The 27980-nt window shown below is 41.7% G+C and overlaps 1 protein-coding gene across 1 annotated transcript; it reads left to right on the top strand.

Annotated features, from left to right (window-relative positions):
• Positions 1 to 81: 81 nt before the first annotated feature.
• On the top strand, positions 82 to 24426 carry loxhd1a (lipoxygenase homology PLAT domains 1a). The gene is made up of 42 exons (XM_029516445.1): positions 82 to 279; positions 619 to 790; positions 3145 to 3259; positions 4877 to 4957; positions 5664 to 5848; positions 6461 to 6559; positions 6735 to 6883; positions 6961 to 7084; positions 7211 to 7461; positions 7539 to 7674; positions 7814 to 7974; positions 8095 to 8181; positions 8362 to 8497; positions 8630 to 8784; positions 8879 to 9039; positions 10230 to 10306; positions 10412 to 10608; positions 10719 to 10911; positions 10999 to 11159; positions 11238 to 11571; positions 11679 to 11830; positions 12213 to 12346; positions 12713 to 12861; positions 12978 to 13082; positions 13178 to 13306; positions 13400 to 13564; positions 13654 to 13835; positions 13955 to 14071; positions 14503 to 14665; positions 14953 to 15107; positions 15290 to 15499; positions 15710 to 15833; positions 15964 to 16172; positions 16295 to 16480; positions 17756 to 17883; positions 17970 to 18087; positions 19944 to 20121; positions 22091 to 22276; positions 22583 to 22753; positions 23271 to 23409; positions 23705 to 23860; positions 23946 to 24426. Exons 1-42 carry the CDS (start codon positions 82 to 84, stop codon positions 24424 to 24426), a joined length of 6909 nt encoding a protein of 2302 aa, XP_029372305.1.
• Positions 24427 to 27980: the final 3554 nt, after the last annotated feature.

Below are 27980 nucleotides of genomic sequence, written 5' to 3'. Positions count from 1 at the left end.
GTCAAATGAATTGTCTTACACCATTAGAAACTCAAGGCAGCACTTACGAAACTAAAAGCCAGTGAAGTGAATTAATAAAAGATGCCGCTGAAACAGAAAAAATCCACAGCTTCAGAAGAAACCGAAGAGGTTGATGACGAATTGGAGGAAACGGAGCCAAAGTTAAAGGAGAGGAACAGCGGTGTGACCTCTGGGGACGCCACAAAAAGAGAGAAGAAACACAAGAGCGCAGAGAGCTCTGACAATCAGGAGGCCACAGAGAAAGGGAGGAAGAAAAAAGTAGAAGACAAAGTAAAGGAAAAGAAGAAAAAGAAACCAGACGATGACACTGAAGATGGTGCTGTGATTGAAGATGAAGCGGAAGAGGGCGAGCAGAACAATAATGATCCCACAACCAATTCCAACAAGGAGAAATCAGGGAAGCTTAAGGAGGAAGTGAAGGAGGATAAGAAAAAAAAGAAGAAGAAATCGTCAGCAGATAACACAGAGGGCGAGGAGGAGATGGGCTCCAAGGACAAAAAGTCTAAAGATGGCAAGAAGAAGAAGAAATCTCACAATGATGATGATGAGGAGCCCTTGATTGAGGAGCAGGAAGAGGAGGAGGACTCAAAGAAAAAGAAAAAGAAGAAAGCAAAGAAAGGATCTGCAGACAGTGATGAAGATAAAAAGAAAAAGGGAAAGAAATCCAAGAATAAACAGTTGGACTATGCTGCACTTTACCAAAATGAACTTCTGAACTACCACACTGACTCATCTGATGGCTACGAGGATGAGTACTACAAAAAGAAAGGTAAGAATGGGACATGGTAAACCCAAACAGAAACACATAACATACTGCCCTTTAGGAACGGACTGCACCTGCCAGTCAAGCCTGGAAAGTGTTTCAGCTTTGAAAGGGATCCCTGGGGAATCCCTCTGTGATTGTTCTTGGGTGAAAGCTCAGTTATGTTCCACACGATTGGAGGCAAACAGAAGCTCGGGGGCAGACAGGTGCTGGGTGCCATCCCAGCCGCAGGGGTTAGGATCGACTCTGGGGCCAGAGGCATGGCTGACAGCCAGAGGACCTTTTCTTAGAGCCAATGAGAGTTCCTCAAATACACTCTGCACCGGGGGGCCACAGGGTTGTTTTGTATTTTTTGTTGAGTGGGAGGACAGGAATCTGTGGATGATCTTGGCAATAGAAAGCCGAACACATTTCTCAAATTTAACTCAACTTTTGTTCTTAAAAACTGTCTAGTTTTTAGCCTTTGCAAAATTAGAGCCGGTTGGAGTGTTATCTTCTTCTCCAGCCATAAACAACTGCCTCTTTGATATTGTGTTTATATCCATCTAATGTTCACCCTTAAAGTATCTGCAAAATGTCGACAGAATGTACAATATCTGATAATCTTGCAGGTTTTGCAGGTTTATGTTTATGTTTTGGAAAAACACTCATTTAATTTTAGGGAAACTTGTCTTGATAAATATTAACAATATTATTACCAGTGACCTGTGGCACATTTAAAAACAAAACAGAAAAAAAAAAAAAAATCACAATCTTTTTCTAAAGAGCATAACTCAACAACAACTGAAAGGCATGCAAACTGTCTCTCGGGGCTCTGGCATCAAAACTCTTTCAGGCAAATCATGTCTAGCAAAAACAATCAGTCCATAAAGTGTAATTTGTGGGTGAAGGAATGGAGCAATGTTGTGTTTGGAACTTGCAGCACTAAGTTGTATTTAAAAGTCTTTTGAATTAGACTGTTTGGACTTTTTAAACTCTTATTTTCCATCAAGTTGACAAGACAGTGCTGAAAAAGTGTAAAATGTGTCGGAGTATTGTCTAAAGGGCAGTCAGTACTGTTGTTGAGGCTCATCAGCAGTGATGCATGCCTGTGTCGAAGTCAAACTACTGCTCCACTCCACAGAGTTTATTGAGGCTCAATTTTTCTAGGCCACCATCTATCTAATTTGATCAGGCGTTCCTCTTTCTTTTGAATTCAGCCTCACCATGTCCCTTTCTTATCAAATCCTGTCAAATTGCTCTTTGTCATGCCTCTTCCTCTTCTCTGTGTATTTACATTTATTTTAGCTATTAATTTTTCTCCTCAGTTCATTGTTTCCTTTAACATTCACATTCATCTGGAACATCAGATACCCTGTTGAGAGCAAACTCAAACTTTTAAAGCTGTCTTCAGACTGGACAACACTTGTTTCTTGTCACTTAAGTTTGTCAGTAGACTGATTCAGTGTTATATAACTAAATAACTGTTACATTACTACAATAGAGAAGGATTTTTTTTACATATAGTAATGCAGCAGGACTATAGAATTACGGCTGCATAAGCCAAGGTGTTGAGTCACAGGCAGCAGCCATAAGATGACTAATCTCCTTATGAAGATTTAATGTTCTCACTCAAACAACAGCAGGCCGACAGGTGTGACTTCCAAAATCCACAGCCTCCATGGTGACCAGGCTTGCAACAAAAACAACCCTCCTTAAGTGCAATGCAGAAATAGAGTTCGAAATTAAGAACAGTTCCAAGTGAAAACAAACACAAAGCTAATAGCAAAGTATTGTGCATGTATTAGCTTGCTTCTGCTCTATAATACAGGTATCCCGAGAACGTGGACCTTCCATTGTTGCTGAAATACAATTTTCAAGCTCATGGTAGTGCAAAAGAATCACTACAGTCAAATGTTATGGCACGCCAACAATAGCTATGAGCAATCCCAACCATCCCTGCCATTGCTGCCACCTTGGCGGTGACCTCAGATATAAACACCTTAAATAACACAAACTGAGGCAGATTTTACAAACTGATGAGCTCTCATCTTGTTTACCTTTCCATCGGCCTAGCAACTCAGGAGAGGCACATTTGTGAAATGTGAGAGAGGGTTGGCTGCTGTATCACACCAGATATGGATTCGCTGCAGATTCGCCGCATTGAATTCCCTGGCAACCTGCATGGAAGGAAACATAATGCACCCGAATGTTTATAGATTATTGGACACTGTGTGAGTGTTTGACTTTGGGTTTGTCCTCAAGTTCAAGTTTTTACTCTTCAAAGTAGACCCCGCCAGACCGAAAATAATTTATTCTCTGCTCTTTATTTCACACATTTGATGTCATTGCTCGATCTCTCTGATCTCCCTGTCTTGCAGTGTACGAGGTGGTCACTGTCACTGGTGATGTAAAGGGAGCCGGGACTGATGCTAATGTGTTTGTTACCCTTTTTGGAGACTTTGGCGTCACGCCCAAGGTTCACCTGGCGAGCAAGTGAGTTCAAAGATGTTACCGAATTAGTGCGGACTCAGTTGGACCTGAATGAGTCACTCTGCTCTGACATGTTTGTACTTTTTATTTGTAACTGAGCAGCTTTGAGTTTTCAGTTGGAGTTTTATTCTGTTTCACTTGTTATAATTGAACAAATTTGAAATGGTTTGACATGTTTTCGATATCAGGTGTTAACTGTTACTCTTTTGTATTCTTCTCTAACCCTTCAGCACAGAAAAGAGGTATTTTCTAATGAGTCTGTTAAAGGATGGTTATGATTCTGTCTTTGTCTTGGGTTATATTTTGTATATAACACTGTATGAGAGAGTGTTCCTGTTCGGGGCTAACCTGATCCCTGCAAATCAAGATGCACACCAGCAATCTCTTTGACCTCTTTGTCATTAACCTGAAAACTAAAAACCCTCTGTTGGCATAACAAGATGTTTGGTTGTTGTGCAGGAATCTCTCATCTATACAGTCATGTAAACACTGGACACAGAATATCTGGAGTAAGGAGGAACTATGTGGCATGGCCGGTCTTCTTTTCCATTCAGAGGCAAATGAAAGAAGACCACGATGTCATTTATGTGGATGATCAAATGACTCTCAGGGGATCGTGTCAGCAGTGGGCTCCCTTTATCTCGGCACACATTGATTCACTGATAGGGTTACCCGTGCTGTGTATAGGATATACCAACTTATTGTAAGCCACACTCAACCTTGTCACCTACACCTTGGGGTGGTCTCAGTCATCCCCTTCAGACAGCACCAACAGGCCATGTATGGAGTATTTCCACGCCTTGTCACTCAGCTAATGAAATACCATATATGGATGTTGATAAGGTCACTTGTCATGTGCATATTGTATAGTAAGGAGTTTCCCCTTACTCCAATATATATTAGGTCCTGCCTGTATTGTGTAATGATTGATTAAAACGTTACAGAATGATACAGGTAAGGGAGGACTGCCCTGACTCCAAACATATTTGCCCAATTGAACAATCGAAGCATATGAAAAATACAACTCTTTGGAAATTCATTGTGATTACTGACCAAGTTCAAATTGCATGAATTCCAAAGTTTGCATTGGGTTTGATTTCCTTGTGATTAATGCCTCTCCATTATTCTCCCACAGGTGATTTTACATGTAGTCACATGTGTTGGACAGCAATTTATTCAGTGTTTGAGACTGTGAGCGTTTGAGCCAAGGCATGGCGCAGGACAACAGATGGAGATGTGGGTCAGAGACAAAGGCATGTTTTCTCTGTTCATGGAAAAGAGGGTGTCTCCCAGTGGCTGGCAGAGATGGTCTGTCTGTGAGAGATAGAAATACTGAAGGAAGAGAAGGAGAGAGCATTGAAAGGGCCAACTCAGTGGATGTTTCAGATTATAGCGCTGCTTTGAGACCACCAGGGTTCCTAAATCTAGATCAGTTCGGAGATGGGATTTATGGCTCCAGAGTTCAATTTAGCTCAGACTTGTCTGGACGGTCTTTTTTACCTCCACTAATCTGTCCCACTTAAATAAAGTTGCCCTCTCTTGCATACACACACTCTCCCTCTTTCTCATTTAACCTTCCTCCCAAGTCTCTGACATTTTCCATATTTCCTACATTTACAGGAGCAGAACTGCATTTGAGAAGAATAAGACTGATGTTTTCCGGATCAAAACACACAATGTGGGACCTCTGAAGAAGCTTCGGTAAATTCCACTTTGCTGATTGTGACATTCCAATACGAAATAATGACATAATGCCCATTTGATCTTTACATGGCTACATATCCTGATTTCACTGTTACAGGTCAATGACAACATCACAGTTAAAGCTTCATAGTTAAGTGTAGTTCATGCACAATAACAGCAGCTTACAGAGGATCACACAGTGCCACAGGCCATCAAAAGCTTTCATTCCAGTGACAGAAGGTTAAGCTCCATCTGTTGTTGGGAGTTTGTGTCTTACTCCAGTGGAGACTGAGTTACATGACAGCCACCAATGAGACAGCAGGACATTTCAAAGTGAGAGAAGTCCAGAAAGTATGGAGTTTTCACTGTGACTCAAATGATTAAGAACAATCAAAGTGTTGTTTTCTTTTCACGTTTGTACAGCAGTTTCTGAGTCATGTCAGAGATTTCAGCTCTACTTTGAATTTTCATGTTTCACTTTCAGGCCAAGACATTTTAAGGTGTTAAAATGCACTTGCTATTCTTTTTGTTTTTTTCACCACTTTATTCAGTCATTCTGATATGTATGAAGCAGATATGTCTGAAGTGTTTTTTGGTGTTTGCACTGCAGAAATACAGTCACATTGTAAAAAATCATAGTCACTACTGCACCTGATGTGATAAGCCCATTTATGTTTACCTGCAGCATGAATCCAAGTCCCATTCTGACTGTTGATTCCCGCAGGATTGAACACGACAACACAGGGATGAACGCCAGCTGGTTCTTGGACCGCGTGGTGGTGACCGACATGAACCGGCCCCATCTGCGCTTCTATTTTGCCTGCAACAACTGGCTGAGTCGAGAGGAGGCTGACAACCTGTTTGTCAGGGACCTGCTGGGCAGTATGAACCCCATGGATGTCCCGAAATGTAGGTCTATCTGGGACAAGAACACAAAACAAAGACATGAGGGGTCAGAGAGGTTAAATGAAAATAACAAACAAGTCCACTGGATTTGAGAAAATCTGAACAGAATAATTTTAGTTGTGAGATCTACACTGTGTTAAGCCAAGAAGAAAAAGATATTTTCAAATTCAGCCACCGGAAACAAACAGATTTCTTCCACCCTGACACTTTCAGTACGATGTGTCTGTACGCAACTGTTTCAGACTGTAAAGGAACTCCATGAGAGTGTAATCTTCAGGTAAACCAGCCCATGTGGCCTCTGCTGCAATGTGATATAACAACTCAGTACCTGCAGGCAATCAAGCAGAGCGTCGTGAAGCCGAGGCTCAAATGAAAAACACCTTTAGGGAGTGGTCAGTGTAATATGACTGTAACAACCCCCAACACACACACGTGCACAAACACACCATTATGAATATTTAACCTGGAAACTGTATGACCTGCCTAATTGCCTTGCTAAGAGCATTTTTAAGTAGGACATTTTCTGAAATGAACTGAGAAGCAGCATTTGTTACACTCTCAGCATCTGAGCCTTGTTGTTTTTCTTAATTCTCGATGTCCTCTTTTAAAATACAGCGAATAAATACATAGTGAGTGTGTTCACTGCTGATATGAAAGGAAGTGGCACAGACGCTGATGTCTTCCTGAATATTTTTGGAGAGAATGGTGACACAGGTAGGTCTGCAACTTTTTTTTTCAATGTTATTAATTAAACATTGTAAACATTTGCTTTATTCATTTATTCCCACGGTTGCCACTATTTCAGACACTATAGTGTCTTAAATTTTGTCGGACAAAATGATTCAATGAAATGAAATTCAATGATTCTGATTGCTTGATCCTTTAAAAGGAGAGAGACGACTGGACAGCGATAAAGACAACTTTGAACGAGGCTCAGAGGACAAGTTCACAATAGAGGCTCCAAACCTTGGAAGGCTGAAGAAAATCACCATCGGACACAACAACCGAGGTTCATCAGCCGGATGGTTTCTAGATAAGGCGAGTTCAACTGGCACATGCACACATTAACTTTACAGACATACATACAAACACTCACGATGGTGCATTCTGTACAGGTGGTAATTGATGACATGGGGAATAAGGAAGTGTATGAGTTCCCAGTCAATCGCTGGTTTGCAATGGATGAAGATGATGGAAAAATTCAGAGAGATGTGTTGGTTGGATCTCTGCAACCAATGGGTGAGGGCGCACAAGACACCTTTTTAGTATTTTTTTTATAGAAAGGCTTTATCCATCCATTCACTTGTTTGACTCCAGTGATAACTTTTTTTTTTTTTTCATTTTGATTTCTCTGCTTCTAATTAGGAATCATATACAATGTGCAAGTGATGACTGGAAATGTGCGGGGTGCAGGCACCAACTCAAAGATCCACATGGTTATGCACGGCTCCAAGGGCTCAAAAAACAGTGGCAAAGTCTTCCTGGAGGGCGGTGCTTTCGAGCGTGGACTCATCGACATTTTCAACGTGGAAATTTGTGAGCTCATCAGCCCGCTCAGCAGGGTGACCATCGGGCATGACAACGGGGCCGTCGGTGCCGGGTGGTACTGTGAAAAGGTAGTTCACATGTCTTAGTGGTTACAGAATGTCTCTCAAAGCGTCGTTCACCCACAGAGCACCGCTTTGTCTTTCAGGTGGTAATATACTGTCCTTTTACGGGCATTGAGCAGACATTTCCATGTGGGATGTGGCTGGATGAAGATGAGGGAGATGGACTGATTGAGAGGGAGCTGTATGAGATGGTGTCTCTGAGGCAGAAAAAACAGAAGAGTGGGTGTCATTCTACTCTGTATATTAGTCTTATTAGCCTTTATGTCTGATTTCTAAAATCTGGCCCCCTGATTAAGAGTATTTTCACTTCTTAATAATATGACTGGTCCACTTTAGTATCAAATCTGTCCTTGTCCAGAGTACCCATGGTCCCTGTGGATTTGGACCTCAGACGTGAAAGGAGCAGGGACGGACGCCCAGGTGTTTCTGCAGATCTACGGAGAACAGGGAAAGTCTGATGAGATCAAATTGGAAAACAACTCAGACAGTTTTGAACAGGGCCAGCTTGACAAATTCATGGTAAGCCCGTGAGCATATTAGACTTTTTCCCACTGTGCATCACCCCAAGAGATGTTTGGTTGTTTTTGTTTTGCCCTGCGTCTTTTGTTACTGCAAATTCCTTTCTATAAATGGCTATAGATCGAAATGCCTGACATTGGAAAGTTGCTGAAAGTGCGCATCTGGCACGAGAAGCGACATCCATTTGCTGGCTGGCATTTAGCGAAGGTAAGATCCATTGGTCTGTCTAATCTGTCAGTGTGAGCTGTTAAGTCTGCTGTACAGCGTCACTTCTGAGCACTGGGTTAGGCCAGAAATAGGGGTTTGTTTGCCACGTGAAAAGAGAGTATGTGCAATTTAGATAGAAGAAAACACGTGTATTACACCCCAGGTAATGACTTTCAACAGGTCACTTTGCTTAAGACCCTGACGATGGAGAAATATTCTTTTGAATGTGGCCGCTGGCTGGACATCAATGAGGACGACAATGAGATTGTTCGAGAGCTTCCAGCTACAGGAGCCGTCATTGAAGAGCCTCTGCCCTGTAAGAGACAGACACATACAAATACGGTGATCCGAAATATACACAAGCTCCATGTTACCCGTCTGCATTGTTGAATCTGAGTCATTGTGTTCCTGATGTGATGCGAGCGTTCATGTCTGGCTTCTTTCTCAGTGATAAAGTATCGTGTTACCATCTGCACTGGCAACGTCAGCGGCAGTGGCACCGATGCCAGCGTCTTCCTCAACATTATTGGCGACTTGGGTGACACAGGGGAGCGGCTAATGATTATGAGCAAAAACAATGTCAACAAATTTGAAAAGGGCAATGTAATGCTTAATTACTTAAAGATGAACACAAAAAAAAATACATCCTAATTTGATTCTAGTGGTTTTAATCTGTTTTCCGCCCATCTTCTCACAGCACGACGAGTTCCTCATTGAGTCCGTGTCCTTGGGCCAGGTGCGCAGGGTGCGTGTAGGTCATGATGGCCGCGGGGGAGGCTGCGGTTGGTTCCTCGATAAGGTGATGGTCAGGGAGGAGGGCCAGCCAGAGAATCTGGCCATCGAGTTCCCCTGTTTCAGGCAAGGCAATGATACTCATGACTCATTACCATTTCACTGTCTTGGTTACACTTGTGGTGACTCTTTTGCCTAAAGAGTGCATGTGACACTGAAATCTCTTAGCTTCGATTAACATGAAGACAGGAAATCAAATAAAATCAAATCAGATTTATTTGCATAGCGCCAAATAATAACAAAGTTACATCAAGGAACTTTACATAGAAAGCAGGTCTAGACCTAACTCTTTGTAAAATTACTTATAAAGTAGAAAAAAAGGTTCCAATGATAAAAATATTCCTGTTTGCACCTCTAAAGCTCAGCAATCCCACAAATTTAAACATATCCAAGCTTTTGTAGCCTTTAATGCCAACCCATTTATCAGTCTAGTCTCCAGTGGCCGCCTTCACAGTGAATGCTGGCTCCATTCATAGCTAACTATCACATCAAGGGTGGAGCTAGGACCACAAGACAGTTGACCTAGTTTTGCAAAGAGAAAAAGCCATCACTCTAAATAAGAAATAGCACTATTATTACTTAATGTTACAGGGAGCAAGTATGCATTATTTCTTTATGCTAAGCTGATGTTACTTCCTGTTAGGTCCCTTTTTTATGTGTCATGAAAGCATTGATATTGGTTTTCACTTGATTTTCACAATAGAGACAATGATGAGTTCATTGTGTTTTATGTCCAAAGGTTACATATAATTTTTGTGTTAAATTAAAGTAATGGCTTTTAAATATTCTAAAATCCATAAAAACTCAAACCGGATGGACAAATACAGATCTACTATGTTGGCCTCGTTTCTGTTTCCCAGCTCTCTAGCAGCATGCGTTTAAGTAGTTAGGCGGCTGATGGGTAGGCAAGCTGTTACAAATAGCCACTAAATGCATGTGCATTCTTTCCTTTAGTAACAGGAGCCAAGACTGAGGTGCAGTGTTACCACGAGAAAGAACCTCTTCCTGTCTGTCTGTCCGGGTTAAAGAGGTTATGGAGCGTCCCCTTTGTTTGGGTTTTGTGTTGCTTGTACTGATTATAGTCTAGAAAAGAGATTTTTACATTTTCTGTCAATTTGTCAATCTGTAAATAATAACTTAATCTGTAATTCTTTCTTTTTTTTCTCCAGAGAATTTCAAAAGGCGGTGGGGCGGTCTTCATCCCGTGTGTCCTGCTTTAGGATAAACTTGACTGTTTCCTTTGTGTTTTTCGTCAGGTGGTTGGACCGTAATGAGGACGATGGACAGATTGTCCGCGAGTTAGTTCCAGATGGAGATGGCCTGCGTCTTTTCAGTGAGTGTATAAAGAGCAAGCAAACCAAATGAGTTAAGCAACCAAAAAGAAGAGAGACAACAGTCTTTTTAATGCTCATATAAATGTCATTTCTCTCATCATCAGATGTCAGCTACCACATAGCAATCAAGACCGGCAATGTGAACGGGGCCAGCTCTGACTCCAAGGTGTTTGTGAAGCTGTACGGGGAGAAGGGTGACACCAGCAAGATGATACTGGCAGTCTCTGACAACGACCTCAGGAACTACTTTGAGACGGGACGCACTGACATCTTCACCATTGAAACCTTTGACATTGGACAGGCAAGAACTTAGGCGACACCTACACAGAGTAATGGTTCAGGCTTATGTTTGTATGTTTGTGTTTCCTGATTCTGTTCTCTACTGTTTTTTCACGTCCTTTATATTTACAGATCAACCGTCTCCTGATCGGCCACACCAACGAGGGTCTGCGGGCTGGATGGTTTCTGGACAGTGTACAGATTTCTGTTCCGGTCCACGGGAAGCAGTACATGTTCCCAAGCCACCGCTGGCTCTGTAAAGATGAGGCTGATGGGAAAGTGGAGGTTGAGATCTATCCCAGCGAGACCCTGGACATCGAGCAATGTAAATAGCGACGACTTAACATGCGGAGCGGCTGCTCCACGTGGTCTTTCTTCTTGTGATGATGCTGTGATGCCTTCTCATTAATAGTGATCAACTATGAAGTGACCGTGGTCACAGGGGACGTGCGTGCAGGTGGCACCAATGCCAATGTCTTCTGTCAGATCTACGGAGACGAAGGAAAAACCGAAGTCCTTCCTCTCAAAAGTCGCTCCAACAATTTTGAACGTGGTACTACCGAAATCTTTAAGGTCTGTCCTGCACCTGTGCGGTGTCATGTCAGTATCTGCAGCCTCCGGTTTGACCCATGTTTGGTATTTGCCCCTTAGATTGAGGCTCTGAACGTCGGCAAGATCTACAAGCTACGCATTTATCACGACGGAAAGGGTATTGGAGACGGTTGGTTCCTGGAGACAGTGGACATCAAGCGGCTGACGATGGCCATGGTGCAGGTGGAGGTGAAGAAGGAGGACACCAAGAAAGACAAGAAAAAGGACAAGAAAAAGAAGAAGAAAGAAGAGGAGGAGGAGGTGGAGATAATTGAGCAGCTACAGGAAGTGGTAGAAACATTTTCTTTTCCTTGTAACCGCTGGCTGGCCAGGGATGAGGAGGATGGTGAGATTGTTGTTGAACTCCTGACTGAAGACGATGAAGACCTTGAGGGTAGGGTGTTCTCCTTCTGATTAGTTTCCAGGAAATGCATATCATTGTTTAGTTGTGAAAATACTTTAAATCTCATTATGAGCAACTTTTAAATGTCTTCCTCACAGTCAACTCATATGAGGTTCATGTGTACACTGGGACTATGTGGGGGGCGGGGACTGATGCCAATGTTTACATCAACATCTATGGAGAGATTGGCGACACAGGGGAGCGACAACTACGGAAGTCCAACAACCTGAACAAATTTGAGAAAGGCCAGGTAAGGTTTGGATCTGTCCTTCAAAACGATGCTTCAGTGAGGCTTCACACTTCACATGGCACAAATAAACTGCCAACGAGTCCCTTCAAAATTCACCACTCACACTTAACTCACTGATTAACAGACCCTCACCATTTTCAGACTCTTCCAAAAAAGGTCACAAGGCCAAAAAATATTTGCAGCATCTCATCTTAAAATGATTCGTAAGAAGTATCTTGGTGCCTCCACAGATGTATTTGTTTAATCTACTGCCTCTGCATAATCGGGATAATTATCACTGATACTGATAAATGTCAGTTCTGAGGAGATTAAATTCATGAGTAAGGAGACTCTACTGGTGTGCTCAGTTTTCTTAAACCTTTTTGTTGCATGTGTGTGCCAGGAGGACATTTTTGACATCACAGCAGTCGACCTGGGGACGCTGAAAAAGCTGAGAATCCGGCATGACAACAGCCAGGCCAGCGCTGGCTGGTTTTTGGACAGGGTGGAGATTGTGGACAACAAAGATGACACCATGTACGTCATGAAGAGTAACGGATTGTCATTGCTAACACAATTTTAGCCCCTTTGAACCAACTACGAATCAATCAATTTATTTATTTAAAGATAACTAATATCACATTGAATTGAAATAAAAACATATTTATACTTTAGACACAAAATCAATGACACCCCACCAAATAGCAAACAGCAGATTTGCACATTAAATGTCTGAGAGCTCCACTGTATGGTGAAAAGTGGTACTTAACCTGTCCAAGGACACGACCAGTGTAAAGAGGGCTTGTCCCATGGTCACTTTCTTAAAGTCCTAAGGATGGACAGCTTACTCTATTATTGTTATCTACACACTATCTATTTAATATATGTATATTTATGGTTTAGGTACTTTTTTCCTTGTAAACGCTGGCTGGCTATTGATGAGGATGATGGACAGCTTGCCCGGGAGCTGGTTCCGGTGGATGAGGCTTTCATGAAGAAGGGTGATGATGACGAGGAAGACTCCGAAGCCATGCTCGGTCTTGAACAGAAAGGTGAGAGTAAAGAGAATCAGCCCACTAGACAATATTTTTAAATTAAATGAGAGGCAATAATCATTACCACAATAATGATTCCATGACTGAATTGTTCTCGGTCATTCTTGCACCAGCAATGTCATCGACGTACACAATACGGATAAAAACTGGCGACAAGAAATATGCAGGGACTGATGCCAATGTCTTTATGATTCTGTATGGCACCAAGGATGACACAGGTAATACCTACAATCATACAGCATAATATCTCTGTACATGTGTATTTAAACATTGAAAATACGTTTTGGTGTCTCTGTCCCTGTGTCATCTACAGGGATAATTAATCTGAAGGCATCAAAGACCCATAAGAATAAGTTTGAAAGAGGTTTGACCGATGAGTTCACCGTGGAGGCCGTGGACATCGGGCCGCTGAAGAAGCTGCGTATTGGGCACGACAACTGTGGTACAGTAGGACAGCGCCTGTGCGGTGAATAATGACCACAGAGTGACACTTTGACAAACAGGAATATTGTACCTTGTGTTACTGTTTCAGGAGGAGGATCAGCAGGATGGTTCCTTGACTGGGTGGAGATTGATGCTCAATCTCTGGGACAGAAACAGCGGTTCCCCTGCGGTCGCTGGTTGGACAGAGGCGAGGATGATGGGGCCATCATCAGGGACCTTTTCCCAAATCTTCTTCAGACAGAGCTTTACACACCTTGTACATCAAATACATTATCAATATAACATTAAATATATTTGTCATTTGATGCATGTAATTGCTTATGATGTATGTCTTTTATTTTGCAGTTGTTCCTTATGAGATTAAAATCTTCACCAGTGACGTGTTCGGAGCTGGCACAGATGCAGACGTCTTCATTGTCTTGTATGGACGAGATGCTGTGTGCACGCAGCAGAAGTCTCTGTGTGTCAACAAGAGGGAGAGGAGAATGTACTTTGAGAGAGGAGCTGAGGATATGTTTATTGTTGAGGTATAATAAACTTCTTCTGTCATAAATAAGAAAAATGTTGCATTCATCAGGTTTAAGGGAGCAGTGCCAGAAAACAGGACTGTATTAAACTAGATAATATTTTCTGGTTTTGCGTGCAGCTGGAAGATGTGGGGGATGTGATTGAGAAGATCCGTATTGGCCATGACAATCGGGGGGTGAACCCAGGCTGGCATCTGGACAGGGTGGAGATCAGACGTCTGCTCAGGAAGGGAAAGGTAGCGTTTACAGAGGACAGGGAGCATTCAGCTGTCTTACCTCACCAAAAGCAGCAATACTGCAGAATAAAAGTCCTGCCATGTGAGTGAAACTGCGCAAATATCACGCAGTCAATTCAGAAACATGGCCCCAAAAATCCATTTCCTATTACATCACAGCATAGTATAATTTTAAAGTGTTGCTGTTTTAATTTTAATGTTGAGTTGTAACAGACCAGCACCCTTTTCTGTCAGTAGGTGGAGATGTTTTCCTCAAAAATAGATGACAGTGCTGCAGCCTGATGAGTTCATTTTTCATTCCACATAGTGATCCCTCATATTGATTCCAAGTCTCAGACAGAGACATGCAGCTATGCTGTCTGGCCCTCCTGTGAGGCACAAGCATACACCTGAATCTGTAGTCCTTCTTTAAGTCTCTCTTCCCCCCGAAGGGTTCAGAGACTGTCATCTTCCCATGTGAGCGCTGGCTCGCCAAGTCAGAGGATGATGGAGAAACAGTGAGAGAGCTGGTGCCCTCTGACATAATCACCGAGAAACTTTCACGAGATGGAAACCTGAAAGTCACCGAAGAGGAGGTGGAAGATGCCCTGGAGAGTATGTTCCCATATACGCACAGGCAATTCATCCAAATGCATTTAATACACACAAACAACAAATCTGTGAAAGATTTGTCTCACTGTTTTGTTCTGTCTTTTCTCAGCCTTTCTCATTATTAGCTGGGGAGACTAGAGACGCTGTTCCCCTCAGGCTTATTTTCTATCCCTGACTGAGTTTCTATCATGGCAGTGGAACCAAACAGTGACAGAAAACAGCTTTCTTTTCAGCCTAGTTGCCTCGAACCAATTGCGTGCTCTTCTCTGTGATCTCTGTCCCCACCACAGCTCACACATACAAAGTGTCAGTGATGACAGGCGATGTGTACGGAGCTGGCACGGACGCTAACGTCTTCCTCACCATTTACGGGGACCTGGGGGACACTGGAGAGAGGAAACTCAGCAAGTCAGAGACAAACAGCAACAAGTTTGAGCGAGGATCTGTAAGAAAGGATTTTGTTGCTAGTTCACCTCAGTGTTGTCCTGCATTAGTTGTGACGTCCAATGACGTCATGATAGACAAAGCATTCTGATGTTGCCTATTATTAATTGTTTCAACAAAATCCATCACAAAACACATCAAATGTGTCAGTACGAACTACATGTTGCATTTTGGTCTCTGCAGGTGGATAAGTTCACTATGGAGGCGGTTGACCTCGGGCAGGTTTTCAAGATAAAAATCCGCCATGATAACAGCATGGTGAGTGCTGACTGGTACCTGGACCAGGTGGAGGTGCTTGATGTGGACACCGAAGAGGTCTTCCTCTTCTTATGTGAACGCTGGCTCTCCAGGAAAAGGGAGGATAGACGCATTGAGAGAGTCTTCTATGTCAAGGTGACACGACAGAGATGTTTTACAATCATATCTATAATGTTTAAATAGTCCAAACTAAACATTACACCACGATGCCATGTAAGGAATCAATGCTTTCATGTTAATTAGATGAATCCACTGAAGTGGCACCTAAGTGACATAACATGTATAGTATATATATTAATGTTTGTGTGTCTGTGTTTCACCGTCTTTGTGTTATATCCCATGAAGGGTTTTGAAGGAGTGAGGGAGAGCCTCAGCAGTAGAAAAAGCTCAGCTCTGACGGTGAAGAGCGTCGACAGTAACATGAACAAAAAGAGCAAGAAAAAGAAGGAGGAGGAAATTGAACTCCCCAGTAAGAAAGCTCAGTAATCATCAGCACTGCACCATCTTCTGCTGTGTGACTGCTATTGTTATTAATATTCCAACGCAGACGTTTTACATAATCTCAGTGAATAAATACGCACTGTGGCCTTCCTGTGCAGTCATACCATACCACGTAACCATCTGTACTGGACTGGAGCGGGATGCGAGCACCACCAGCAGGGCTTATGTGATCATTATCGGGGCCAATCATGCCCAGACAGCGAGGTTGTGGCTGGACTTGCCAGATGGGAGGAAGGGCTTTGAGGCTGGCTCTCTGGAGAGCTTTGAGTCCCACGGTGCAGACGTGGGGGACATCAAAAAGGTTGAGGTGAGGAAGTTGCAGGCTGCTTTTAGACTTTGAGTGAAGATCCTGCTCATACATTTACACACATGGACACAGAAAAATACACCCACGTAGTCTGAAGTGATTGTTTCGCTCCTTCCCTGCAGCTCGGCCACGATGGGGCCACTCCTGAGAGCTGCTGGCTGGTTGATGAGCTGTCTGTTGCTGTGCCAACCAAAGGGGTCAAATACATCTTTGCTTGCAAGTGCTGGCTGGCCAAAGATCGAGGAGATGGGTTGACTGCTAGAGTATTCAATGTGCTGGATGCAGAGGCCATTTCAGTCTCCCAGAAGGTATGCAAATGTGAACAAATTGAGCCAGATGACAGAAAACACACATCACAGTTAGAGCAAACGGCTGCATCTGACATCATACTTAGACTAATGAAACCACTGGAACCATTTACTATGTACAGATTCCAACACCTGACATTTTAATTTTTTTTTACTGCCATCATAGATTAACATGAATTTTTATTTACATCAGCAAAATCTCTGATTTGGCAAACATTTCTGAGAACATTAACTTCTTTTCTACCTCTTACAAATACTGTGAAAGCTTTGACTTTAGCGTCTGAAAGCCAACAAGCACCTCTTATCTCTTCATCACTTTGTTAAGATGATAACAGTTGTTGTAAACACCAGATTTTTCTAATCCTACCAAATATGTTTATGTGTAGCGATCTTTTCGCAGTTATGAAAGTAATGAAATGAGTTAATAGATCTATGAAATATCTTTGACAGGTCTTGAGTTGGTGTTGGTTATTGTGTGTCATGGGATAGTGTTACGTATCATTTGGAAATATGAATGACATGGACGTGTATTGATTTGAGGAACCCAGATGAGTAGTCTGTGTAGCACTGCAGTGGCTAATAGGGACCAACTAAATAAATATGCATCTGAAAAATTGGAAATCCATACGATCCATTACTGACATGTATTTAAAGCTTATTCCACTAAAATTACATTTTGAATGTGTGCCTGATTATGAGAACATGCTGCTTGCAATGCTGTTTGATGAGATTATGTCTCTATAATTTGATAGTCAAATAGGATTATAAATGAGCATCTACTCCAAGACACCTTATTAGAAGGAGTGTCAGAGTTTGCTGTTCTCTGGCTTCTTATCTATTTGGGTTTGGACTAGAAATATAAAATTAGAAATAATAACATTAACTACATCACAGTCTCATTGATTTACAATTTTTCAATGGTCATTTCCCACACTGATAGATTACTGAATGGAAATAATGCCTGTCGGTCAGAGCTTCTGTTTGGAGTGGGTGTTCACTTTCCCAGACAGAAGAGCAATGACTATAAAGACATCAAAATAACCACAATATGACACAAAACAACAGCAGGAGACAGTAAAAATGACTTTTCAATATTTCAGTCTTGTTTCTATGTCTGGCTCTGTGTGTGCTTCTCAGTCTAGCTTGTTGTCAGAGGGATTTGTACTGTGTATGATTGCCAGTTTCATGATGAAGCCCCTTTTGCCCCGGTGTTTTAAATATAATACTGCTTGTGAGAGACAAAGTGGGTAAAATGTCCTCGTCCTTCCACATCAGATAATTTATGAGGTGACAGTGGTAACGGGAGACGTGCAAAACGCAGGAACAGACACCCTGATCTTCATGTCTGTGTTTGGGGCCAATGGCAGCACAGAAGAGATGCTGCTGCAGAAGAACGAGGACAGGTAACCAAAACACAGACGTCTTCAGATAAAATTATTAGACTGTTTCATTACTCTGCAGGCAATGAACTTTCTGTACTGGGTAACAGGTTCGAGCGAGGTCAGGAGGACACTTTCAACATGGAGATCGATGACATTGCCCCGCTGAGGAAAATGAGGATGCGTATTGATGGCTCTGGGAGTCGACCTGACTGGTTTCTGGATAAGGTCAGCCCACTTTAACCAACTTACTACAGATACAGGCATGCATATATTACAGCAAGGTCAAAGCGTTCAGCATGTTTAAGGCACCGGAATCAGCTGATGGTGCACCATTAGCATCACCCTTTACTTTTTGTCTGCGGCTAATTGGTTATGAAGAAAAAAACTGCCGATCTCATCCATAAAACATGAAACGGGGAGCACAGAAAGCAGAAAAGTAATTGCTAGCTTCTTCCAAAATCCATAGTGCAAAGCAGTCACAGGTTTGTGTTTTTGTGTGAGCGCCTGTTTGCTTTGGGTTGCAGGATCATTCCATCTATTATATCTCACAGACAAATACACACACACACATCATCCATGCCTGCAGGAGAAGGGTCAATGATTCACCCACCCACACACACACACACACACACACAACAGGGCCCAGAGATCCTGGAGTGAGCATATTGACCCATTTTATTTACCATGCTGTTGTTGCCGGCATCACAGACACACACATACAGTATACACGCAGCACTTGGTAATGAGCCCTGTGTGTCTGTCGAGAGAGTGAGGGAGAGAGAGAGAGTGTTTGCTTTTTGTAGAAATCAGTGTGTGTTGGTGCAAATGCCACCAATTTTAATGCATATTCATGCAATTTAATTGACCGCATTAATGTACATAGTTTCCCAAAACGGTGACCCTGTGAGGATGGCATCACCGCTCACCTCCAAATTCGGTCTGATGTCTCTGACCCACCGTTTTGATGTAACAGAGCACATTTCCTATGCAAATGTCTTCTCTGGTAAAGGCACCATGTCTGCAGAGCAGCAGACCAGCCAGGAACAATACCAAGCCCTGTCCGTCCGTGCCTGGGACTCAGCGGCTGCAAACATCTCCTTGACTTGACCCTGCACAGAGGCTGGTGTGTTCAGCATCACAAGCAGATGTGCTGTCTTTATGGATTTCTGGGCCTGTGTATTGAAATGGACGCGACAGTGCACTAGGCGAGCTGCCAGCATACAAATCTGCCCAAATAAATATGTAGAGAGGAGAGCTCATACAAATGTAGCTGCCTGAGCTCAGACTCAGTTAATTATATCAATTAATAATGATGCTCCTCAGGACAAGTGATCAGATGTCTTGGGAGAAGTGAGGCCTTGTGTACAAATCAGGAGCACCTGAGAGTCGATAATATGACAATGTATGACCTGGCACTTTTTAATATACCCATTAGATCTTGTTTTCTGGCATCAGATACGAAATATCTCAACAACCTTTCAACCGTTCCTGAGAGGACGAATCCTACTGACCATTTGTAATTTGGAATCAGCTATTTCCAGGACTGTCAAAAATATCTGTACAGACACAAATTTCTCTCACAGAACTGATAAAAAATATGATATAACTCAAAAACACTTTTTACTTTTTTTTTTTTAGAGATAATCAGCAAATGTTAACCCTGCTAAGCAATAGCTGTTGAGGACATGATAGGTTGAGCTGCAAACTGCTCTGATTGTGTAGTTCTTCGTGTGTGTTCGAAAAATAGGCTCTAGCTTCAAGATGAAAAAATGTTGATTGATCCATTTAAAAACTAATGTCGGAAGGACTCACATGGTTAAACGGGTTAGGGCTAGCCACATTATAACAGTATTAATGATAATGGGATGGACTAGAACGGGTCATTTTTCTTACACTTATTTGATGTTGTCATTGCTGAGTTTGGTAAAGTGTGTATATCCAGTGCTTTGTGTTTTATTACACTTTGGATGTATTCTTGGACTTGTTGTGGCTGTTTGTCACAACAAATCTGTGAAGGGATTCAAACTGACATTTGCTATAAGGATCATATTGCATTTAAAGTGCTGACCATACACATGTAGGTTATCACGCGTAACCTGACCACAGAGGAGGTGTCTGTGTTCACCTACGAGGAATGGCTGTCCAGGACACGTGGACCCAAGAGGACCATGATCTGTGAGATGGCTGCTGTAGTCGATGAAGAGTTGATGGTGGAGCTCACAACCTACATCATTCAGGTCAAGACCAGCGATATTGCAGGTAGGTGCTGAACGCAGAACATAAATGAACACTTTCTCTTAACATGCTGGGGGATCCACAAAAAAGAGGCGAAGATGGCCAGCAACCTCTCGTGTTGGAGAGAGAGAAAGAGCCCTTTCCTGTGCAAACATGTTCATTATCTTGTCTTATCAAACATTTCTGTGTAGCTCGGGATGTGTTTGGTGACTTTCTGTATTTTCATTTTTATACATATAAACTCAGGCAGTCTTTCCCAATGCTTCTAGCTTGTACCTCTTCAAACAAGCCTTTGTTTTGTGATGACAAATCGCAAGTTATTATTTGGTTTGGCTAGTTAATTTATTCAAAACATTTCATGAGATGAAGAAAAAAAGAAATATGCAAATGTGTCAAATAATAATAGTAATAAAAAATAGTTTGCAACCAAAATGTTCTGCTCTCATCTTGTTCTAATCTTCTTTATTAGCGTTTACACCAGAAACTTTTTGTGTTCATATTTTGGCTCAGACATCCAAAGCCAAAACATTTCAAGTCTACTTATTAGGAATATTAGCACAATCCATCCATCCTTCCGTCGGCACCAGGTCAGAAGCAAGGGCACTCGCTTTCATTAGCAGCATGCTCAGGCTCTTCTCTGGGAGATCCTGAGGGACTCAGCGGTGAGCCGAGACGTATCATCACTCAAGTGTCCCGGGCTCACCTATTCCACCATCTATTAGCTGTTGGTGGTGTTGAATACTTCTAAAGCGATGCACGTCAGGTTATCCTGCAGGAGTTCAAATGGCAACCTTAAAGGTGGAGGGAGAACTAAGTTCCATCAGTGAACTCCTCACCGCTGCAACGCCGAATAAGGTTCACTTTGCAGCAGCTATTTTTGTCTGTAATCTCATTCTGTCACTGTTCAAATTCTTACGGTGTGCATTTAATTGTGTTCATTTGGCCTGTCCTTGTGCAAACGTCTGTGTTTTCCTGGAGCATCAAAGCAGGAATCATTTTTGTTTGACTTCAGCATGGTAATGGAAGAAATCCTCCCTGGAAACCCTCCATGCGGATTTTGCTCTCTTTTCTTCATGCAGTATTTTCTATGGTTCAGTAATGCTGCTGATCAGTACGATAGTGTGGTGAGAAGTCTGAGCCGACTTCAAAGGGCTTCTCTCTGCCCTTGGCTGTTACAGGAAGCTGAGATGTAGCTCTGCACCACCACTCAGACTCTGCTGGGAATAATGAGCCAGGCTTATAGACGCACGTGCACACAACTGTGCATATGCAAATTGACTCCTTGAGAATAGATATTGAATGTCAAGTATGCAGATTAATATATATATATATATATATAGAGAGAGAGAGAGAGAGAGAGGGAAAAGAGAAAAAAAAGTATTTGGTTGTATGTTGCTAACATTAAAACTCATTAAAACTACAAAGCGTTTAATTAGAATATTGGCTCTCTATCTTTGTCTACAGACACTCGGAAAAATGCCGCAGATTGAGAGGTATCTAACCCAGTGTAATGAAATCACCAAGCACAGGGGGATTATAGATAAGCTCTCTGAGTCAGAGAACACTGCTCTGTCTGCTCCCCTTTTTTTTTTTTTGCTCTTTGCACTTGTTGTTAGATGATCAGTTTTCTTGGGGTTTTGCAATCGCAGTGTTTATTTTTAATTCAACAAATCCTTGCAATAGTTGAGATCCACCGCAGTTTGAAAAGCTCTGCCAAGTGCACAGTGCACACAATTTTAAACCGATACCCACCACAATAAAAGTAGTTACAGAAAAGAGCTAATCTTATGTAGACACATGGAAAAGAGGGGGGAAATTTCAGCCACTCATTTTACCAGGAGATCTGTCACCCCCAGTCACATTGGCTGTGTTGAATCCAATGTTTCTTTTTTTTTTTTTAGAAAATCAAAACAGGACGGGGCTCTGACGTTTATTCAGGAAGGCAGAATTTGAGATTTTATCTAAAAGGGCAGCTCTCCTCCTGTCCCCTCAGGAGCGGGAACTGATGCCAACGTGTGGATCATTGTTTTTGGAGAGAGTGGAGATACGGGGATCCTGGCACTGAAAGAATGCAACAAGTCCAACAAGTTTGAACGCAAGCAGGTGGACACTTTTCGCTTCTCAGACATCCTCAGCCTCGGGGAGCTCTCCAAAGTGAGAGTCTGGCATGACAACACGGGTGAGCCAATTAAATAAACATTGGTTATTCAAAAGGCCCTTTTTACATGCCATAGGTGAAAAGCCTGAGGCTTCTCTGTTAAAATTAAACGTTTTTACACGAATTTATGCCAAACAACATAAGATGAATGTGTTCGGGAAACGTCCAAGGTCCCAAGTCATCTTGATTTTCACGACACCTGGACAGCTGATGGATTAATGGAGGTGCTGCCCATATCTAACAACGGCTGCATCGCTCTTGAAAACACATCTGTCCATAATAGCTCACTTACTTGTTTTGTTTGTATCCTGAATCCACTGCACCCAGGTCTAGCTCCAGGATGGCATTTGGAGTACATCGATGTGAAAGATGAAGTCTTGGACAAAACATTTCGTTTCCCCTGTGACCGCTGGCTCGCCAAGAATGATGATGACGGACAGATAATGAGAGAACTGGCTTGTGCTAACAACGACTATTTAGACCTCAACGAGAAGACCAGTAAGGCTAACTCAAGTTGTGGGCTCTATTGTTAAAATTAAAATTCTGGTTTGATTGATGGCAATGGTTAATGCAATTTAACATCATCCACAATTCTGGCAGTAGAGATAAATACCAGAAGAGCAAAAGGCTGTGTGTGTTTACAGTGCAGCCAAACAATCTCATATGTTTATGAATAAAACAGTTGGAGTGACTTTGTACAAACACATATTGTATAAAGAGAGTGAGCAGTAAGTTGAGGTGGAGATCAGTGAGATAAAATCACAGGCTGCATTATTTTCAGAATGAAAAGTCCTGTATAAATAAGTAATTGGAGAATACATATAATGGCTATCACAGAAAAATGCAGACCGTACAAAGAATCAACAATTTGGCTGAGTGAAACGATTACAGATTGTATCTTGAAAAATGATCCTGAACATGTTTATGTCAAGAGTCCTTGATGTTTGCTGTATATTGACGCTATGTCTGTTTTAGGACATTTATTGCAGCTGTGTCCTTGTTTTCTCTCTAAAAGAATATGAAATTTGCGTCACAACCGCGGACATGGCTGAAGCTGAGACCAAAGAAAATGCCTGGATTGTACTTGAGGGGAAGAAAGGGCGATCAAAAGAATTTGTAATGGAGAACTCCTCAAAGAAGAAGAGGTTCTTGCGGTAGGTACTTGCTGCAAGATTAATTCACTGAGCTGAAACTTTTTTGCATGAAAAAAGCTCACTAAAATTCACTTTCTCTCCCTCTAACTCTCCCTTTACTCCCATTATGAGACTTTGTCTAGCACCGAGTACTTGAGCCCAAACCAAAGCTACCATCCACTATCGTGACATTACACCATCGTGCTGAGAATTCACTCAGACACAGAAAAAGTTGGCAGTGACATGAATTTAAAGCGTGTGAGCCAATTCAGGAGAATGGTCTCTCATTTGCTCGTTTGTGTCGCTCGCTTCTCAGGGGAAACGTTGACAGGTTTGAGTTTTCGTCCAAGAACCTGGGTGATATTGCTGGCATCTGCCTGGGCCATACACCAAAGGATGGAAAGAAAGTTAAAGGGGAGGTTTACTGGCATGTGGAGGAAGTCGTCATCACTGAAAGGGAACTGGGGAACAAGTAAGATATTTAAGCACCTTCGTCTTTCTACATCTGCGGCCGCATATTCACGCTAGTATTTACACTTTTTTCCCCTCGTCTCCAGGTACATTTTCAGATGCAAGGCCCCCATCCCTCTCTCTCCGAAGAGGGATGATTTCTTGACCTTTGAGTGCGCAAAGACAATTGAGAGCTTTGCCAGTAAAGCTCGAAGCTTGGTGCCCGTCAAGTACGAGATCATCGTCATCACAGGTGATGAGAAGGGAGCGGGTACAGATGCCAACGTTTTCATCACTATCTACGGCTCCAACGGAGACTCAGGCCGCCGGCAGCTGCGGCAGAGGCTTCGCAACCTTTTCGAACGCGAGCAGACGGACCGTTTCCTGCTGGAAATGTTGGACATGGGAGAGCTGCAAAAGGTTCGGGTGGACCATGACAACTCGGGCCTGAGCCCCGGCTGGCTGCTGGACCGCGTGGAAGTCACCAATACAGCCAATGGCGTCACCACCATCTTCCTCTGTGGGAAGTGGCTGGATACTAACAGGGCTGACAGGCAGATCACCAGAGTCCTCTACCCGAAATACTAATTTCTAAACACTCCCATAGAAGAGAGACCTACCTGCATGGTGAAAATTAGTAACCAAAGAGATTTTGCTCTGGAGGTTTACTTCTCAGGAACTGAGACAGATTTTTTACATTCAGTTTTGTTTTTTGTTTTTTTTTATCCTAATATGATTAGATGTTAAATACAACCTGGGAATACAGCCTGCAATGAAATACTGTGACAATACCTTATTTGGTCAGGAAATTGAATGTGCCATTGTTTTTAAAGCCCAAATGTCAGGGATAATTTGCTTAGCTGTTTTGTTATAGCAGAGGTTTTATAAAAGATTAAACTCTTTTGTAATACTCACGATGACTCTATAGAGGCTCTATAGAGATATCAAACTCTACTTCCTTTGTTTTAAAGCTCCACTGATTCACATCTTTGATAGCAACAATCGAAGAAATGTCTCCGCACCACGGAAATTAGTCACTTATGTTGATGAACCCACACAGATTCAGCTCTGCGGTGAGTCTCATGGTCCTTCTACTCACTGTTTTGGTTTGCAGCTTCAACTGTATTGTTTTGGTTCCATCTCACTGCTCTCATCAAACCATCACAGCTGGGAGCTGTTTTCGACAAAACTCACTGTACACCATTGGCTCATATTCATCAGGAGCACAAGGTGGTAATGTGTTTACTCCATCCACTGCACTTAGATGGTAAAAATCAATCACCACTGTTTTAATCATGCTATCAAAGGTTGTCTGACCACATGAGAGCCATGAAAAACACTCTGATAAACACAAAACAGACTTATTTTTACCTCATAAGGGAAACAGTTACCTATTCACACATCCAGTAATTATGACCAACCGCTCCTCTCTTGTTTCTGATGTCAACAACCAAAAATGTGCAGCCGCTAACGATGCAGTGAGCGAGAACCAAAAAGTTATTGACTGAAAAACCAAAATAATTTGCAGAGAGTTTTTATGAAGGTGAGGCGACTGTAGGGAATATTGAATTTATGAAAATGTGCATTCATCTTTTTTTCTATTTGATGTCAAATCCACAAAATGATATGACGTCTACATCTGTTCACAGAAATTAGGATTACAAACAAAAATATAGAAGATAAAAAAATACGAGGCAAACACAAGTCTATTTTATCCAATTTATTACAAAAAGAGCACATACAAAAGGATAATATACAAGCCATGAAATAAAATTAAAATTAAAAAACAAAACAGAACAGTTTGGGTTTAGCAATGCAACTTTTGAAATCATTATCATTATTATTAGTAGTAATAATAAATAAAGTACAAAATTCCACCAAATGTGAATCTAACATTTACCCATAATATGCTCATCCATTTCTTCATCAACACACTCATCACCATTAATGCGCTATTGCTTTAATATTAATGATAAATAGTTCTATTTTCAGATAAAATATCCTATATTGAAAAACATTGCGCAGTCACAGCTAAACAGCAGATTTTCATACAAGGATGGCGGCAGCCCTTTCACTGGCACTTTTTGGGATTTTTCTCTTCAGTTTTGTTTTTCAGATTCAAGCAGCAACAAAATTTTATTTTTTTTTTTCTGTTATATTCTTTGTATATATTTTCACCATATACTATTAAACCATTGAGACTATATTGAAACCTGAGAAAAACATGCATTTTTAGAAAAGGTTGTGCTTTAAAATCCTTGCCTTCCTTTTTAGACTGTGAAAGGAAACAGAGGATAGATTCTGAGAGGAGGGGTGGACGGGGCGGGAAAAAAATGAAGAGGAGGGAAAATAGGAGATAGAAGATACACAGATTAAAGACATTAAGTAAAGAAAGATGACTGTAATATTTGTAAAGCCCACAGTGAAACATGCCTCTTTGTGGTCAGAACCAACAGCTATTTTGAACAGTTTGACTTGAATTTTTGAGGAAAATGGCTTTTGTAGACACCTGTCAAATATTGTCTTAGCTCCGTCACGACCCATCCTTTGAATTAATTATGCAACCAATAAGGCATGGTGGCTTCATGGATTGATTGTTACGTAATAACGGTGTCAGTAATATGGAAATATCTCCTAACACTTAAAGCGAGGCACTTGTTATGCTTAACTCTACAAACTATTCTGGAAAAAGAACTGAAGAGAAATACCAGAGATGAAACTTAAAAAACAAGTTAAAGCGAAGGAACATGCTTCACAGATGATCATTATTAAGACCCATAGTGCATTGTGAGAAGCAGAGCATTAAACAAACGACAAACATAAAAAAAAAAAATCCAAAAGCCAGAGTTTGTAGAGATAATATTAAATTATCTAAACTACCTTTTTTTTGCCAGTGAGAGGGTTCCCATTTTTTAACAAAGTGAGTGCAAAACAAAAAGAGAGAAATCACAAACTAAAACCAATTCACTTCATTGCAGTTTGTCCACTACATCACAGCATGGGGGATCAGAGAAATTGCATTGAATGGAATGTAACCAAGATCGACAGCACCACATGAGAGAAAGAGAGACACAGAGAGAGAAACATAGAAAGAGACTAAGAGTGAAAGAGAGAGAGAGAGAGAGAGACATAGAGAGAGACTAACAGAGAAAGAGAGTGAGAGACGGACAGCGGGCTCAGTAGCTCAGCCTTGGACAGTAAACATCGCACAGCCAGCGTGTGGAGATCAAACAGCAGGGCTAATTTCTTTTTTTTCTTTCACTTTTAGTGTCCCAAAAAGTACAACTGCATGCAAAGCATTCCCATTTAAAACAATGCAAAAATGAGGTAATAGTTTTTTTCATAGCATTTTTGTGTTATTTCTAAATAAATAAATTATGATTCAGTCGCCCCCAAAAAACTATACAAAATTAAATACATACCCACAATATCTACAGTTAGTAATAAATTATGATTGTTAAATACTTAAGGCATCTCAACTGACAACACCCTGTGTAAACTATGAAAACTTCATCACAGATGACTCCACTACAGGAGGAGGCAGTGTCAACACTGGCAGTGCACAAGACAGGGAGAAGTAATCTGTGTTGATTGATCTTTGGCCCACGACGCTGAAAAAGACTGTGGGCCAAGTCTTACCCTTGACTATCACAGTGCATAGGACAGAGAGGGTCCTAAAGGCAGCCATTAACACACAGCCCTGTGGAGCTGAAGTGAAAAGCCAACACGTAGGGTGAAAACAAAAGAAGAAGAATGAAAAAAAAAAAAAAAAAGAAGAAGTAGAAAATTTGGCGAGATCAAGACTTGTTTTAACAGCTCGGATGTTTTCCTGCTGTCATGTCATCTCGTGTCTGTGTGCACTGTGAGAGGGAGGCTGCCTCCGTCGCACCACGTTCTACATGTTCTAGCAATACAGCATAGCAACCAGCATAGCAACCACGAGGGGAGGTCTGTCACAAATACACAAGATCAATACGCAAGCTCCTCTCTGCTGAAACACTGCATGAATCTATACCTAAATATATATCAACGCAAATGCAATACCAAGATAAAAGAAAAAAAAAAAAAAAAAAAAAAAGAAAAGAAAAAAGAACTTTTGTTGCTGTAACTATTGTCACATGTGCTTGTTCTTTAGGCAATAA

The sequence above is a fragment of the Echeneis naucrates genome, chromosome 12 (genome assembly GCF_900963305.1).
Source record: "Echeneis naucrates chromosome 12, fEcheNa1.1, whole genome shotgun sequence".
Lineage (NCBI taxonomy): Eukaryota > Metazoa > Chordata > Actinopteri > Carangiformes > Echeneidae > Echeneis > Echeneis naucrates.
The sequence above is the reverse complement of the archived record's forward strand: the minus strand, read 5'-3'. Positions and strand labels throughout refer to the sequence as shown.

Bases quoted from the DNA above. Each gene is read 5' to 3' on its own strand.
- loxhd1a (XM_029516445.1), top strand. From the start codon at position 82: ATGCCGCTGAAACAGAAAAAATCCACAGCTTCAGAAGAAACCGAAGAG. The intron at 22,277-22,582 runs GTGAGCCAATTA...CACTGCACCCAG, and splicing joins AGTCTGGCATGACAACACGG to GTCTAGCTCCAGGATGGCAT. The intron at 23,410-23,704 runs GTAGGTACTTGC...CTCGCTTCTCAG, and splicing joins AAGAAGAAGAGGTTCTTGCG to GGGAAACGTTGACAGGTTTG.